The sequence below is a fragment of the Brachyhypopomus gauderio genome, unplaced genomic scaffold (genome assembly GCF_052324685.1).
Source record: "Brachyhypopomus gauderio isolate BG-103 unplaced genomic scaffold, BGAUD_0.2 sc60, whole genome shotgun sequence".
NCBI classification, from domain to species: Eukaryota; Metazoa; Chordata; class Actinopteri; order Gymnotiformes; family Hypopomidae; genus Brachyhypopomus; species Brachyhypopomus gauderio.
The window spans coordinates 1,818,292-1,835,791 of record NW_027506881.1 but is presented as its reverse complement, the minus strand read 5'-3'; the positions used below and the strand labels follow the sequence as shown (position 1 = coordinate 1,835,791).

General features: G+C 44.5%; 1 protein-coding gene across 6 annotated transcripts in view; it reads left to right on the top strand.

Moving 5' to 3' along the window:
- Nucleotides 1–5,546: 5,546 nt before the first annotated feature.
- The window catches only part of fig4a (FIG4 phosphoinositide 5-phosphatase a), a 62,578-nt gene continuing 50,624 nt past the window's right edge, over nucleotides 5,547–17,500 (top strand). For 2 of the 6 annotated variants that reach the window (XM_076988108.1, XM_076988105.1), the window contains exons 1-5: nucleotides 5,558–5,780; nucleotides 5,814–5,882; nucleotides 6,846–6,944; nucleotides 8,705–8,828; nucleotides 11,158–11,314. In XM_076988108.1, coding sequence (XP_076844223.1) covers nucleotides 5,820–5,882; nucleotides 6,846–6,944; nucleotides 8,705–8,828; nucleotides 11,158–11,314 — 443 coding nt within the window. In that variant the 5' untranslated portion in view covers nucleotides 5,558–5,780; nucleotides 5,814–5,819. Of the gene's footprint in view, nucleotides 5,781–5,802; nucleotides 5,883–6,845; nucleotides 6,945–8,704; nucleotides 8,829–10,293; nucleotides 10,420–11,157; nucleotides 11,315–17,500 lie in introns of those variants that run through there. The other 4 variants (XM_076988106.1, XM_076988107.1, XM_076988109.1 and 1 more) reach the window with 4 other exon arrangements.

Below are 17,500 nucleotides of genomic sequence, written 5' to 3'. Positions count from 1 at the left end.
AGTGTGTGTGGAGTGTGTTTGTGTTTAGGGTTAGGGGTTAGTGTGTGTGGAGTGTGTTAGGGTTGGGGTTAGGGGTTAGTGTGTGTGGAGTGTGTTTGGGTTTAGGGTTAGGGGTTAGTGTGTGTGGAGTGTGTTTGTGTTTAGGGTTAGGGGTTAGTGTGTGTGGAGTGTGTTAGGGTTGGGGTTAGGGGTTAGTGTGTGTGGAGTGTGTTTGTGTTTAGGGTTAGGGGTTAGTGTGTGTGGAGTGTGTTTGTGTTTAGGGTTAGGGGTTAGTGTGTGTGGAGTGTGTTTGTGTTTAGGGTTAGGGGTTAGTGTGTGTGGAGTGTGTTAGGGTTGTGGTTAGGGGTTAGTGTGTGTGGAGTGTGTTTGTGTTTAGGGTTAGGGGTTAGTGTGTGTGGAGTGTGTTTGGGTTTAGGGTTAGGGGTTAGTGTGTGTGGAGTGTGTTAGGGTTTAGGGTTAGGGGTTAGTGTGTGTGGAGTGTGTTTGTGTTTAGGGTTAGGGGTTAGTGTGTGTGGAGTGTGTTTGTGTTTAGGGTTAGAGGTTAGTGTGTGTGGAGTGTGTTTGGGTTTAGGGTTAGGGGTTAGTGTGTGTGGAGTGTGTTTGTGTTTAGGGTTAGGGGTTAGTGTGTGTGGAGTGTGTTAGGGTTGGGGTTAGGGGTTAGTGTGTGTGGAGTGTGTTTGTGTTGTGTGTTTGTGTTTGGGTTTAGGGTTAGGGGTTAGTGTGTGTGGAGTGTGTTAGGGTTGGGGTTAGGGGTTAGTGTGTGTGGAGTGTGTTTGTGTTTAGGGTTAGGGGTTAGTGTGTGTGGAGTGTGTTTGGGTTTAGGGTTAGGGGTTAGTGTGTGTGGAGTGTGTTTGGGTTTAGGGTTAGGGGTTAGTGTGTGTGGAGTGTGTTTGTGTTTAGGGTTAGGGGTTAGTGTGTGTGGAGTGTGTTTGTGTTTAGGGTTAGGGGTTAGTGTGTGTGGAGTGTGTTAGGGTTGTGGTTAGGGGTTAGTGTGTGTGGAGTGTGTTTGTGTTTAGGGTTAGGGGTTAGTGTGTGTGGAGTGTGTTTGGGTTTAGGGTTAGGGGTTAGTGTGTGTGGAGTGTGTTAGGGTTTAGGGTTAGGGGTTAGTGTGTGTGGAGTGTGTTTGTGTTTAGGGTTAGGGGTTAGTGTGTGTGGAGTGTGTTTGTGTTTAGGGTTAGAGGTTAGTGTGTGTGGAGTGTGTTTGGGTTTAGGGTTAGGGGTTAGTGTGTGTGGAGTGTGTTTGTGTTTAGGGTTAGGGGTTAGTGTGTGTGGAGTGTGTTAGGGTTGGGGTTAGGGGTTAGTGTGTGTGGAGTGTGTTTGTGTTGTGTGTTTGTGTTTGGGTTTAGGGTTAGGGGTTAGTGTGTGTGGAGTGTGTTAGGGTTGGGGTTAGGGGTTAGTGTGTGTGGAGTGTGTTTGTGTTTAGGGTTAGGGGTTAGTGTGTGTGGAGTGTGTTTGGGTTTAGGGTTAGGGGTTAGTGTGTGTGGAGTGTGTTTGGGTTTAGGGTTAGGGGTTAGTGTGTGTGGAGTGTGTTTGGGTTTAGGGTTAGGGGTTAGTGTGTGTGGAGTGCAGTGCTGTGCTGATGTACTGAACTCCCTTTTGTGGTGTTAACTGAGTCTGTGGTTGTGAGTAGAGTTAGTGCTTCTGTAGCCTGGTCAGCTGCTCCTTCTGGGATCAGTGTTGTTACAACACCGAGATTAGCAGAACAAACAGCTTGAGACTCACACACACTCACACACACACACAAATGCATGCACGCAAGCACACACACACACAGGGCCGGAGTGGGACACTTTTTCAGCCCGGGAGTTTCATGCCCAAATCCGGCCCAAAATTATTTTCCCTTCCCAATCGGCCCAAACTAGAGATTGACATGAGCCGGCCCATCGGGAATCCTCCCGAATCTCCCGATTAGTCACTCCGGCTCTGCACACAGACACACATGAGTCTCCCTGCTGTTCTCTCTCTGCATGTCCATCTTGATATTCATTTTTTCATTTTGTTATATGGTTACTTTGAGCATAACATGTTTACAGTGGGGCGTGCTTCTACTGGAATCTTTGAGTATTCAATTTGAGTATTATTATTATTATTATTATTATTATTATTATTATTTGGGTTAAAAAAAATTGGCCGCTGTCTGTGATCTTTGTACTTGGGTTGTTGACTCTTTTTGAAACCCTTGAGGTGGCCGTTTAGAGGCAGCCGTGTTGATCTGTGTTTGGTCACATGCTCTCAGACCACTAGAGAACAGCACTGTTTTTCATTCTCTCCCTCCATCTGTCCATCGGTGATGTGTCCTTTTGTCTTCCCTCTATCTCTGCCTCCTTCTCTTTAGCGTCTATGGCCGTCAGGACGGCTAATGTCTTCTACCTTGTTCCATTTTGCACTTTTCGACACACGTCACCTCAGATTGTTTTGATTCGCTCTTTCTCCTGATGCCGTGATGTTCCTGCCATTATCTAAGACAGTAGTCTAAGCTTCGTCTCTGTGACATTGGGTGCAAAATTATTTTGATGCCACTTCAAGGTTCAGCTCTCCTTATCGACTGAGTGACCCTGATATCTAGATGTGCTTGGAGTGACTCAGAAGTGTGCAAGGTGCTGTGGAACCTTCCAGAGTTTTGGTCATGTGACCATGGCCCCTTCCTCTTGGGTCAGCCTCCCTGGTCCTCCTCCAATCACCTTCATGTTGCCACAGATCTGGTTAATCTGGGGTGGGTTTCCCGAAACGTTCGTAACGCTAAATACTTCTTAACTTCGTACGTTTCATACGAGGTTACGAAGTACTTGGCGCTACGAACGTTTCGGGAAATCCACCCCTGTCCGTTAGCCCATCTCTCCCTCCCCAGGTCGGGACACCTCAGCTGTAAGGCTGTCATCTCCTTCATCTCTTCTCTAAGAGCTTTGATCCAGCACCAGGCGCTCTGAAGTCCTGCTGGCCGTGCAACGTGTCTGGGTTCCTGATGGAGAACTCGCAGTTTAAACCGTTACAGAATATTTGGCTCCTGGAGCGGTGACATGTGCAGCCCCACTGGTCTAGAATGATGCAGAGCGGTTTGGACTCGGGCTGGAAACAGAACCGCTACACTGCACAGTGCAGGGAGAACATCTTGAAGGCATTACAGCGCAGTCAAAAGTTGAAAGAATACCAGGCGGGTTTTAATACTGATCACAATGCATCTTCCGTGTGTCATTCTTGTACACACACACACACACACACACACACACACACACACACACACACACACACACACACACACACATACACACACACACACACACACACACACACACACACACATACACACACACACACACACACACACACACACACACACACACACTCCCTCCCTAGCTCCCTTATTACTTTGTTTCAAATTATAATCCATGATGTTAGATGCTCCATCTTTGTCCAGTCTTTGAAAGGAAGATAATGGCTTGTAGTGGATTCCATCTTAAGAGAAGAATGTGTGGATGTGTGGATGTGTGTGTGGATGTGTGGATGTGTGTGTGGATGTATGCATGTGTGTTTGTGTGTGTGGATGTAAGCACGTGTGTGTGTGTGTGTGGATGTATGCACGTGTGTTTGTGTGTGTGGATGAATGCACGTGTGTTTGTGTGTGTGGATGTATGCATGTGTGTTTGTGTGTGTGGATGTAAGCACGTGTGTTTGTGTGTGTGGATGTATGCACGTGTGTTTGTGTGTGTGGATGTATGCATGTGTGCATGTGTGTGTGGATGTAAGCACGTGTGTTTGTGTGTGTGGATGTATGCACGTGTGTTTGTGTGTGTGGATGAATGCACGTGTGTTTGTGTGTGTGGATGTATGCACGTGTGTTTGTGTGTGTGGATGTATGCATGTGTGCATGTGTGTGTGGATGTAAGCACGTGTGTTTGTGTGTGTGGATGTATGCACGTGTGTTTGTGTGTGTGGATGTATACACGTGTGTTTGTGTGTGTGGATGTATGCATGTGTGCATGTGTGTGTGGATGTAAGCACGTGTGTTTGTGTGTGTGGATGTATGCACGTGTGTTTGTGTGTGTGGATGAATGCACGTGTGTTTGTGGATGTATGCACGTGTGTTTGTGTGTGTGGATGTATGCATGTGTGCATGTGTGTGTGGATGTAAGCACGTGTGTTTGTGTGTGTGGATGTATGCACGTGTGTTTGTGTGTGTGGATGAATGCACGTGTGTTTGTGTGTGTGGATGTATGCACGTGTGTTTGTGTGTGTGGATGTATGCACGTGTGTTTGTGTGTGTGGATGAATGCACGTGTGTTTGTGTGTGTGGATGTATGCACGTGTGTTTGTGTGTGTGGATGGGGGTGTGGGGGTGTGTGGGGGTGGGGTGGGGGGGGTTCGTGACCTGCCCACCTCACATGTAAAGTAACAACATCCAACTGTAAGGACACATGGACACTCAGAGGTGGTTTCAGGGTGCGAGGAGGGGCGTGTTGCGATGGTGTGAGGGTGTAGATAAGGAGGGGGTGGAAGGTGAGGGGTAAGAAGAACAGGAGAAATCACGATCCTTCCCAGAGCCCTGGGGTCCTGCCAACACAAACCGCCTCTCTCTCCCTTCCCAGTGCGGGCTGTCTGTCCGGGGGAGGGACACGCCGGCGCCATGACGATTCCTTAGACGCCTTATCTCTCCCCCTTCGCCCCCCAGTGATAATACTGTCAAAATAACAGCCAAGATACACTGTGGTGAGGAACTGGTTAAAACCTGCGTCAAGGCAGTGGGACCAGTGGGACCAGTGGACTCTGCCTGCCCACCTTAGATGGCTTTCTCTCTCTTTCTCTCTCTTTCTCTCTCTTTCTCTCTCTTTCTCTCTCTTTCTAACAATTCCTCCACTGAAGTCCACTAAGTCAGTTTATTCTTTATTATATTATATATATATATATATATATATTATATTATATTATATATATATATTATTTATTTACTGTACAGTGTAAATACAGATGACATTAACTAAGAATCGTAGATACGGGGTTCTATCATCGTCTTTTATTCTTGAAACAGATACTGCCATTTAAGGTCAGTACTGCACTGGGAATAAGCCCATGTCCTTACTGACTTCGTCAACAGCGACATCTACTGGCATTACAGATGCATAACAAATGCATTATTATTTTTTATTCGGATTTGTGCTGGTGTGCGTTTTTAGTTTTGGAGACGGTTTTGGTACTGCTGATGTGTAAATTGTATGTACATGTGTGTGTAAAAAACTATTATAAACATCTATTCAGGAGTTAGAACAAGATATAACAATGTTTGCAGTCGCTAAGACCGAAAAACCGCACAATTTTGGAACCATTAACTTATCACATCCGTGTGTAGTTGTCATATAGGAAAGGCTGACCATCTGATATTTGTAGAGTTTTACAGTTTTGGCAAGCGTTGAAGTGCTTTATCCAAAAGTGTGAGACATTTTGCATGTTATATATGTGGCTGCGGGTCAGATATCAGTATCCCGTCATTTCGTGTCAATTACAGCTTCGCCTTTGCCAAGGCGTTATGTCCCAGCCGGATGCCCGTAGCAGCTGTAGTTCCGGTCAGCTGACAGGAAGCGTCTGCAGCTAGAGGACCGCATCACAAGATGGAGTAGCGCCGTCACTGTAAGCCCGTTGAGTGTTGACCGGAGCTGTTGTCTTCATCCATCACGACGTTACGCCGGTTAACACTTCGTGAAGGTGGCAGGTTTATCGTTTCCCAACACATAGCGTTACCCAATCGGGTTCAGGTCAGAAGACGCCGTTTTAAACGCGGTATTTACACTCGGTGGTTTGTTTTTCCGCCAGCAGGGGGCGCTGCCGTCATGCCGCTCACAGCAGCTGTTATCAGCGGCGTGAACAACCTGGTGCTGTACGAGACGAGGGCGGTGGGTGACCGCACTACAGCCTTCCACAACACTCTCTTCTACCAGTCTTCACTCTTTTCTACCAGTCTTCACTCTTTTCTACCAGTCTTCACTCTTTTATACCAGTCTTTCACCATTCTGTCGTGTCGGGGTTGTTTATATTCCTGCCCCACGTGTAATGGTCAGTACTGGACACTAGATGGCGCTGTGGGACTGCTGTTAGAAGCTCGGGTCACTCTTGAGGATTTTCTGGGATTATCCTGTATCTATGTGCGTAATCCCACCTTCTGTATAGGTCAGGTTTAATTATATTATAATTATATGTTATATTCCAGTCTGTGTGGTAGTGTTGGGAGTTAACATATGCTGTAAAAAGGTCTTTTATTGTAAGATTTAATTTCGGGTTTTTGATCGTGCAGTGTAAACACGAGTAATGTCTGTTGGGAGAGTCGTATGTTACTCTCCAACACGTCTGTTGTTTAAGATTAATTCAGGTGTGCTACAGCCACTGTGGACTTAAAACACAGACTGTACATACGTAATGCACAGACAACGTGTGATCTAGTCAGTGCCGCACAATAGCAGAACTAGTTGTGTTCTTTATTCTCCAGCCTCACATTACAGTGTTTATGTACTGGTCATAAAAGACTGTGTTTATACACTTACATTGCTTAATTGTACATTTAAAAGAAAGGAAGGAAGTCACTAGAGACATTCATGTGGTTTCCTGATTTCTAAGGTGAAGTTTCAACTGAGTCACTTGAATGAGCTTCTAAACACAAAAACAAGCTGCCAAAGTTCATGGGTCAGGCTCAGGGTGTCCAGATGTCATTGTCAGTGTGTGGATGCTGGTCATCTCTGTCAAATTACCCCATACAGTCCCTCAGCGTTCTTTAAGCCTTAATGTAACCAGGCACAAACGCCCTGATGCCTTTCACCCCTTTGTACCTCTTCTAAACAATCTTTTTTTTCCTCCTTCCTCAGAGATATTTTCTTGTGGGATGTAATAATGCTCAAACCAAGCACCGTGTTCTGAAGATCGACCGTACCGAACCGCGTGATCTTGTCATTATTGATGATAAGGTGAGCTTGTGTGTGCCAGTGGACGCATTTCTGTTATGTAATGGCAAATTGCTCAATACGTCAACTTCTGTTTTGCAAACGGGGTTTGATGGCACATATGAGTCTCCATGCACACGCACGTGCACTGTGATGGAGTAGTTGTGTTTGTGTGAAGGGGTGTGGCTAGGTGTGTGTGTGTGTAGGTGTGTTAACAGAGGTGTGTGTGAGCAGAGGTGTGTGTGTGTGTAGGTGTGTTAAAAGAGGCGTGTGTGTAAGTGTGGGAGCAGAGGTGTGTGTGTGTAGGTGTGAATGTCTCTCGACTCAACTCGGACTCGTGAACAATAAGAGTCAGTCCGTTATCCTGATGCTGTGTGTGAGTTATAGAAAAAAATACTTTCTTTGTGTGTTTAATTTGACATTATTCCTTACTTTTGTTTTCGGTGATTTGGGACACAGCCCTTTTCTTGTGACATATCACAACATTGCTTATTGTGAGTGGGAAATCGTAGAGAAACATCAAATGTAAACAAACAAGGTTGCCATGGCTACGACTGGAGTACCACACTCTGAGTCTTTGGCTGCAGGGAGTTTAAATCCTTCAACAAAACCGAAGGAACAACATAAATAATGTGGGACAGAAACGAAAGACATTGGAACACCACATCAAACTTAATTTGGCACCTGAAAACACACCTGGACATGTTTGTTTAGTTTATGTTACACACTTAGTCATTACAGCCAATCAGTGTAGGGGCCACTTGTAAACATATACCAAAACTACTGTCAACATCAATTGTTTTACCTGCCACAATTATTATATTTACAGGAGTGATATGTGTGTAAATTATCGTCCAAAACTCATTTGACTTAATGAGAGATCTTTTAATGTAATGATAATATTTGATTACTTTGGGTGCGTCCCCCAATATCGCCACCACGTTAAGATCGTGGTGCCCTTATAAACAGTTTAATATTCTAATTTGGCTTTCTAGCAATAGCTAATTATAATGTGTTTATAATGACAGAATAAGTGTGTAAATGTGAGACGCAGAGACCAGTGTGTTCTCCCTACACCGTGGTTCTTTGTTATGCAATATGTGCTGAGATTCTGAGAATTGAGGTTTTTTTTGTGCGGTGTGAACAGTCACCCATACAGGAGGCTAATTCCAGCTAAATAGATGGCTCACACGCACACACACACACACACACAGCAATCGTGCTGATAATGGAAAAGCATCATAGGTTGTGAGAGAGATGTATAGAAAGAAACTGCCTAGATGATTTTCACACATTTTGGTGCCTAGAGGAACTTTCAGACTTCATGAGAACATGGAGAAGACTCTTTCGTCCTGTGTTCATCTTGAACATTGCTACTGTTCTGCAGAGAGACACATTCACACAGTCGCTTTGCTCAGTGAGTTGATCAGCAGTGTCAGAAGTGTTTAGTACTGAGAGTGGAGCTGAAGCTCTCTCACTACCTTACACTGGTTCCCCCAGTGGACCTGAAAGCTGAGTTTTCTACTGGTAGGTTCAGATTGGGAAAGAGGTACGAGTTCTTGCTCATGTCCTTGAGCACACAATTTGGGGGTGAACCATGGGGAGGAGGGGCCTGAATGAGGAGGAGGGGCCTGATGTTATTGTTTATTGCTCATGCTATATATATGTGTGTGTGTGTGTTTGGTATGGGTGTGTGTGTGTGTGTTTGGTATGGGTGTGTGTGTTTGGTATGGGTGTGTGTGTGTGTTTGGTATGGGTGTGTGTGGTGTGTGTGTGCCCTACAGCATGTGTACAGTCAGCAGGAGGTGCGTGAACTTCTGGGCAGGTTGGAGCTGGGGAACCGTGTGAAGATGGGTCAGAAGGGCCCCAGCGGTCTGTCCAGAGCCCTGACCGCCTTCGGCATCGTAGGTGAGCTACTGCTTCACACCACGATGTTGGAATACGTCATTAAACCTCAATAAGAGCCAGATGTAGGGACTGTAAGAGGTTTAGTTTATGATGCGGGACCTTCAGGACCTGCTCATTCTAGACCAGCGTGGACATGACTGATTCTACCCGCTCAGATCCCCTCACACAGTGCCGTGTTGACCTGTGACCTTTGATGGGGCACATCTGTTGGTCGACCCAGATTACAAATGATTCACTCATATAATGAACTGAACACTTTTCTCCCTGAGGCCTGCGTTACTACAGAAGGACACTGTGAATAGTAGCGTTACTACAGCAGGACACTGTGAATAATAGGGTTACTACAGCAGGACACTGTGAATAGTAGCGTTACTACAGCAGGACACTGTGAATAATAGGGTTACTACAGCAGGACACTGTGAATAGTAGCGTTACTACAGCAGGACACTGTGAATAGTAGCGTTACTTCAGCAGGACACTGAATAGTAGCGGTACTACAGCAGGACACTGTGAATAGTAGCGTTACTTCAGCAGGACACTGAATAGTAGCGGTACTACAGTGTGTGTGCGCGCGTGTGTATGTGCGTGTGTGCGTGCGTGTGTGCGCGCGTGTGTATAAGGATTTATGTATTTATTTAGCTAGGGTTTATTATTGTATTGGGTTCATTGGGAGCAGTGGTGATTGGAGACTCTGTTGAGACCCTTCGGGATTTCTCATGCTGTGATAAATTTGCACATCATCACTCATCATGTAACGTTTGTCAGCCCTTGGGGTCCCTCGCTGTCCTGTAGCCAAGCAGCTGTGATTGAGAGGATCTTTAAAATGTGGAGAAGTGCTTTTTGGTTGCTGGATGTGTGAAGATCGTCACTTCACCTCCTCTGGATCACTTCCCATCCGTTATTTCTTCTGATCTGTCCGTGGAAATGTCAGAGTGAACTTCAGATTTGCGATGGGGAACCGAGCGAATTGAAAAAAATGGAAATGTGAGTTGGGCGACATTTGAGCATTTGAGTTTTCCTAGAGCACTTTCACTGTACTTTCTACTTAAATCATTTAAATGTAAATGGACGGACACTATTGATGCACCACTGACACTGCAGCCTTGTGGAGAATTTCCTGCTTGTCATCTGTGAGTGAGTGAGTGAGTGAAGATCCAGTTCCTTGGGGTGCTTTGCATATAAAGTTAAACTCACAGTTAAGAAGTTGATACTTGAAAGTGTCATGAGGTTCAGAATCGCCGACTGGTTTGTGACGAGGAGTCACTACTGCACCGGAGAGCTCATGAAGTGTGTCTGCATGTGTGTGTGTATGTATGTGTGTGTGTGTGTGTGTGTGTGTGTGTGTGTGTGTGTGTGTGTGTGTGTGTGTGTGTGTGTGTGGTGGGCGGAGCAGAAGACGCAGCCGTTCTGTCGTTAGAAGACCACGGAAGGCAGTCACGCCGCTCTGGGTCCTGACCCACATACGGCCGCCGCTGACACAAAAGACTTTGGCTCACGGCCCGACATCATTACCCAGCAGCCCCTCCCCGTCACCTGCCATCATAATTAAAGCTTACACAACAGCGCTGTGACACTGAACACAGGGATTAAGGTTAAAATGGCACACAAACACACACATCACAAATAGACACACGGAGACTGTGTGATGAAACACCGAACAAGCCTAATAATACTTCATTTTTAGATCAGACATCTCGGGCCACATCATTTCCTGCAGGCTGGCGTTGAGCACATCTGTAACGTGGACTTCTTCTTGTGTGATTGGTCGGGTACACGTCAGCCTGCTGTTGTATGATCGGTTCACGTCATTAGACATGTTCATGGTGCTTTGGACATTTATTTGTCCTCTGAGCATATAATAAATGCTGTAATGTGATTTTGGTTAGTCGTGATTCGCATGTCTGTGTCATAGTTTACACGGTTGACACACTGACAGGAAGTGAGGGGCTGCTCTTTAGCATTTATGATCTTCTGAACTTTTTGTAAAGTTTTGTCCTGGACCAGTAGGTGAATGCTCTCTGGTTCTCAGCTGGTTCAGAGAGTTTGTCCTGCAGTTGAATGTTGATGAGTGGACAGATGAATAATGGGGTGTGCTGCATGTCTGCTGAAACTAGCGTAGATGTTACATACCTCTAAATGAAGAAGTGTTGATTATTATTATTATTATTATTATTATTATTGTGTTGATGGAGAACCAGAGCTGGTATTCGAAACTCTGGGATGAATACTTTAAAAATGCGGAGGCATAATCAGATGTTGTTGTGTACTGGCGGTGGTAGTCTGAGTCCACGCGTGCACACACATCAGGTCTGCTGTTTCTCTGTTTCAGGCTTCGTCCGTTTCCTCGAGGGCTACTACATCATCCTGATCACAAAGCGGCGTAAGATGGCCGACATCGGGGGTCACTCCATCTATAAGATCGAAGACACCACCATGATCTACATTCCTAATGATTCTGTCAGAGTCACACATCCAGATGAGGCCAGGTTAGAGTCTCACACACACATCCAGATGAGGCCAGGTTAGAGTCTGACACGCACACATACGCACACACACAGACACACACGCACACACACACATCCAGATGAGGCCAGGTCTGATTCTGATACACACACACGCACGCACACACACACACATCCAGATGAGGCCAGGTCTGATTCTGATACACACACACACACACACACTTTCGTTTTTTCCAGTATAGGTCACACTAACCTCGAGTGGTAATTCACACATTTCTCGTTTCTCCTGTGCGCGTGTGGTTCTGGGAAGCAGCTCAGGCACCAGACGCCTGTGTGTTCCTGCAGTGAAGGGCTGATGTTACGATGGTGTGTGTGAGCGACCACAGCCCTTCCTACAGCTGTTTGCCATCACATAGGGATGAACAACACATGCTCATTATTCCTCTAGCCGAGCCTGGAGGCTCCTGAGTGTTTCTGTCCATTAGATTCTCCCGCAGGCGCCATTAAGAGCTCAACAGCACCTCCCCTTCCTCAACAGCACCTCCCCTTCCTCAACAGCACCTCCCCTTCCTCAACAGCACCTCCCCTTCCTCAACAGCACCTCCCCTTCCTCAACAGCACCTCCCCTTCCTCAACAGCACCTCCCTTTCCTCAACAGCACCTCCCCTTCCTCAACAGCACCTCCCCTTCCTCAACAGCACCTCCCCTTCCTCAACAGCACCTCCCTTTCCTCAACAGCACCTCCCTTTCCTCAACAGCACCTCCCCTTCCTCAACAGCACCTCCTCTTCCTCAACAACACCTCCCCTTCCTCAACAACACCTCCCCTTCCTCAACAGCACCTCCCCTTCCTCAACAGCACCTCCCCTTCCTCAACAGCACCTCCCCTTCCTCAACAGCACCTCCCCTTCCTCAACAGCACCTCCCCTTCCTCAACAGCACCTCCCTTTCCTCAACAGCACCTCCCTTTCCTCAACAGCACCTCCCCTTCCTCAACAGCACCTCCTCTTCCTCAACAACACCTCCCCTTCCTCAACAGCACCTCCCCTTCCTCAACAGCACCTCCCCTTCCTCAACAGCACCTCCCCTTCCTCAACAGCACCTCCCTTTCCTCAACAGCACCTCCCCTTCCTCAACAGCACCTCCCCTTCCTCAACAGCACCTCCCCTTCCTCAACAGCACCTCCCCTTCCTCAACAGCACCTCCCTTTCCTCAACAACACCTCCCTTTCCTCAACAACACCTCCCTTTCCTCAACAGCACCTCCCCTTCCTCAACAGCACCTCCCCTTCCTCAACAGCACCTCCCCTTCCTCAACAAATTGCTGAATCGTTTTGGCTCGCCTTCACATTCTCAGGCCTTTCTCTGCTTTCTCTGGTTCAGGGTGTCCGCGGGGTTGTAAAAAGTCTTAAAAGGTAGTAAATTCAGTTGGCCAAAATTAAGGCCATTAAAAAGTATTAAAAAGTATTAAGCTTCATCTGACGAGGTATTACATTTTCGAATGCTCATCCAACTGCCTAGACGTTTTTGAATTTGTGTTAAGTGCAGTCATTTCTCCTAAAATTCATTAAATTAGATTTATTTACATGTCGCTAGTAGTGATATCACGTGACGTGACCTGATGTTTGTCCGCGCACACGCCAGTCACCTAAATACCGGCTGGTTTGCCGCCAAACCTGTTAGCGAAACTCTGGGATTTAAACAGGCATGATAATCTGTCACCTTTCGGCATAATTCGCCGTTTTGAAGTTGAAAAGGGTGACCTACGCGAATCGTTTAGATCCGATGAGTTTTTTGTGGTGCGGGGGTTAGAGAGATTTACATTTATATATACAAAAAATAAAGGGAACACTAAAATAACACATCCTAGATCTCAATCAATAAAAATCTTTGAAATTAGTTGAAAATCTCTCATTTCTACCTGTTGTCTGTTCCATTTACACAAGAGCAGTTGAAATTGATTCACAATCAGTGTTGCTTCCTATCTGAACACGAAGTGTGGATGACTTGGAGTTACATTGTGTTGTTTAAGTGTTCCCTTTATTTTTTTTGAGCAGTGTATATTATCATATTGACTTAATAAGCAAACAGAGCACTTCCGAAATCGGTTATTTCAATGGCAGTTGGCCACCCAATATCAGAAACAGGTAGATTTGTCCCACCCAAAAATTAAACCACAGAAAAAGCGGAAACTGTTTAAAAACTTTTTTCTAAAAGCGGTTTGGCAGCGTTCGCAATTCACACGCTGTGTTTGTTGTTACAACTTGTCAGGTGCTCTCTGGGTCTTTCGCTTTCTTAAGGCTTGTGTTGAGATGTTCAGAAATATCCCGCACTCATAGCGTCACTGACCCGAGCTCTCGCCTCGCTGCAGCGTCGGTAGTTTGCGCCAGCGTTAAACGCGAGGTCAGTGATAAGAGCAATGAATAGCCAACCATATGACCTTATATATGACAATAAAACAGCTTTATTGTAATGGGCTGTTATGGTAACAGACTAGGAGGGTTTGGGTTAGCTAACGTTCATATTAACGCTTGTCAGAAAGCTCTCTGAAACGTAAAAAGTTACATTACTCTCTGGCCACGTCCCAAACTGCAGACTGCTACTACACTTAATGTGTAAAAAATATATATATAATAAATAAAACAAATAAACAAACAAATAAATAAAAGGACACCATGGTTTGAAGTGTTTTCAGTAGTGCAGTATGTAATATTCTAGAGTGTGCTGTTTGGGACACAGCCTTACTGTCTAACATTAATGTTAGTCTTGTCTAGTCAGGAAACCTTAACATACATTTTTTTTGTCATTTCATTTCAGCATGCCACCAAAGAAAAAAATAAAACCACAAGAGACAACACTCCTGAGTTAAAAAAAAAAAAAAGAGTGGAAATAGTTTATACAACAGAGTTTAGAAATAATAATAATAATAATAATCATCAAACCTGTTGTTATATTATTTTAAATATTATGTATCACCTTATTAGTTTTTTGGTTATATCTAATCTAATCCATACATTCCATGCATAATTTATTTAAAGTTTGTGGACAACAGTATCATGTCGTCAGAGGTGGAAAGAGTACTGAAAAATTGTAATTGAGTAAAAGTATCATTACTTTGCCTAAAATCTACTCAGAGTAAAAGTAAAATTACCCATCTCAAAATTTACTCGAGTAAAAGTACAAAATTACTTTATTTAAAATGTAATTTGAGTAAAAGTTACTTAGTTACTTTCAGTTATTTAATGCATGGATGAACCAAATTCATGAATCAAATTCAGCACAAGTTGTTTTAATCGATTTCAAAGTGTATTTAAGTGCACATCCACACTTGCAAAAAGATCAGCTGGGCTCAGGAACATACTTCCTCACAGCACAAGGACAGTCACAACCTGTACCATACAGTGCAAACAATTTTCAGTCCTATTGTCCAACGGACAACACTATGATAAGAATAAAGAAATTTAAATAACAAATTATTCAAAAAACAAAATGCACACAAAATTAAGTGCCCACAAGATGCCACAAATCAAACTAAAATGCAACAGGATTCCACTACTCACAATAAAATGCCCACAGGATCCCACATCAAAAATTTAAAAATGCTCATAGGATCCCACAATTTAAAAGTAAGTGCTCACAGGATCCAACTATTCAAAATACAGTGCCCACCGGATCCCACTATTCACAATACAATGCCCACAGGTTGCCACAACTCAAAATAAAATATAAAATGACCACAGGATCCCACATCTCAAAATAAAACAAAATGCGCACAGGATTCCACTATTTAAAATGCTCACAGGATCCAACTATTCAAAATACAGTGCCCACAGGATTCCACTTTTCACAATAAAATGTCCACAGGATCCCACAGAACCTGATAGATAGAAGATTTAAAGATAGAACAATCTCATCCTTTTGGAAAAAAAGTGCACCAGATTACGACCTGATTATGAGACAATGGAAAGGGCGCGCGCAAGGCAAGGCCACGCAATTGGCCTTCAGTTCTGTGACTCAGAAGTTTAAGTTTCTGCCCGCATTTAATTTTTCACCATCAATATTTTTTTACTCAGTAATGTGAGGGCAGTCAAATGTAGTGAAGTAAAACTACTTGGGTCAAAATGTACTCAAGTAAAAATAACATATTTCAAAAACTACTCAAAATTACAAATTACTCATAAAAAGTATTCAATTACAGTAATGTGAGTAAATGTAATTAGTTACTTTCCACCCCTGCATGTCGTATTTTGTTTATTATTTGCAATTTACCGTAATTCCACAAATGTTCTATGTCACTATACATACAGGGATTAACTACCTTACCTACAGTGGAATCAGTTTATATAAATATTTTAGAGGATAGGGTGGGCTTTGATTTGATAGCAAATGTGTCGTGTGCCCCCCCCCCCCTCATGTCAAACCCGTTCCTAATGCCCTTGCGTAATGGTAATCACCGTATCCCCATGCCATCACCTGTCATAACCCCCCCCGGTCTTCTCACCTTTTTAACCCCTGACCCATTTTCATGCCTGTTTAAAGACTGGTTTAGGCCAGTGGTTAGCAACAACAGAGAGGCCACTTCAGTCGCCACTTTGTCATGCTGGTAATAAAAAATATTTTGTAGGTATTAAAAAGGTATTAAATTCAACTTAAGAATCTGTGTATATACCCTGTGGTTGCGTTCCGTATGTTAGGTGTCTCGCCACCTTATGCTCTCTCTTGCTCTTTCTTGTCTCTTTGCTTCTCTGCCACTTATTTGAGTAACTATCTCCTGCGCTACTTGCTGGCCTCCCTCATGTTTTCCCCCAGCTTTTTCTCTTCCTATCTGTTTCACGTTTATTTTGTTAAGGGTTTTTTGTTTGTCGTGGCGATTGCCTGCTGCCAGTTACTTCCCCTGGCGTCGAGTTTCTTCCGCGTCTTTTGTGTTTTGTTTTTGCTGCTGCTGCTGCTGCTGCTGCTGTGTGTGTGTGTGTGGACGCACGCTCACATTTTTTACTACTTGCGTTTGTCGTCTCTTGAGTCTATTATTCTCTTGGTTTTAATGCGGTGTGTACTAGTTGGTACACCCGACGTTACAGTTCCCTTCCTCAACAACACCTTCCCTTCATCAACACCTGAGGTGGATGGTGAGATGTTATTCAGCAGCTCTGCTAGCTGAAGCTGGTCATAGTGAAGGTCCATCTGCACTGTGTTAGTTAACATTCAGTAATTGTGAACTTGAGCAGTGATGATCTGTTTACTATGGAATTAACACCATTGGCGGATCATGCTTTGATGGGAGCACACAGCACACACTGCATACAGTCAGATGTATTTAAAGCTGCACAAATCTCTAGAACATATACAGTGCCTGCTACCATGGCTTAGACATGCAACTATAGTGAAATCTATTAATAAATGGATCATATTGTCTTTAAATCAAAATTCTACTGAATCTACTGATTTCTCCAGAGACATGAGATCTGTGTGTGGCAGAAATATGCTGACAGCCAGCACCAAGTCCTTGTCAGAAGTAGCTCACGTTTGTGCTGTTTTACATGTGTTACTGTGTTGGTTGCTAGATAATCAGAGCTGAGGTGTGACCTTATATTTTCTGTTTGTGGTGCTTACTGCCTCTGCCACCTGTAACTCTTCACCTTTAACCCTTCAACCATAAACTTTCACCCATGACCCTTCACGTTTAACTCTGCACCTTTAATCCTTCACCTGTGACCCTTCACGTTTAACTCTGCACCTTTAACCCTTCACCCATGACCCTTCACGTTTAACTCTGCACCTTTAATCCTTCACCTGTGACCCTTCACGTTTAACTCTGCACCTTTAATCCTTCACCTGTGACCCTTCACGTTTAACTCTGCACCTTTAACCCTTCACCTGTGACCCTTCACGTTTAACTCTGCACCTTTAATCCTTCACCTGTGACCCTTCACGTTTAACTCTGCACCTTTAACCCTTCACCTGTGACCCTTCACGTTTAACTCTGCACCTTTAACCCTTCACCTGTGACCCTTCACGTTTAACTCTGCACCTTTAATCCTTCACCTGTGACCCTTCACGTTTAACTCTGCACCTTTAATTCTTCACCTGTGACCCTTCACGTTTAACTCTGCACCTTTAATCCTTCACCTGTGACCCTTCACGTTTAACTCTGCACCTTTAACCCTTCACCTGTGACCCTTCACGTTTAACTCTGCACCTTTAACCCTTCACCT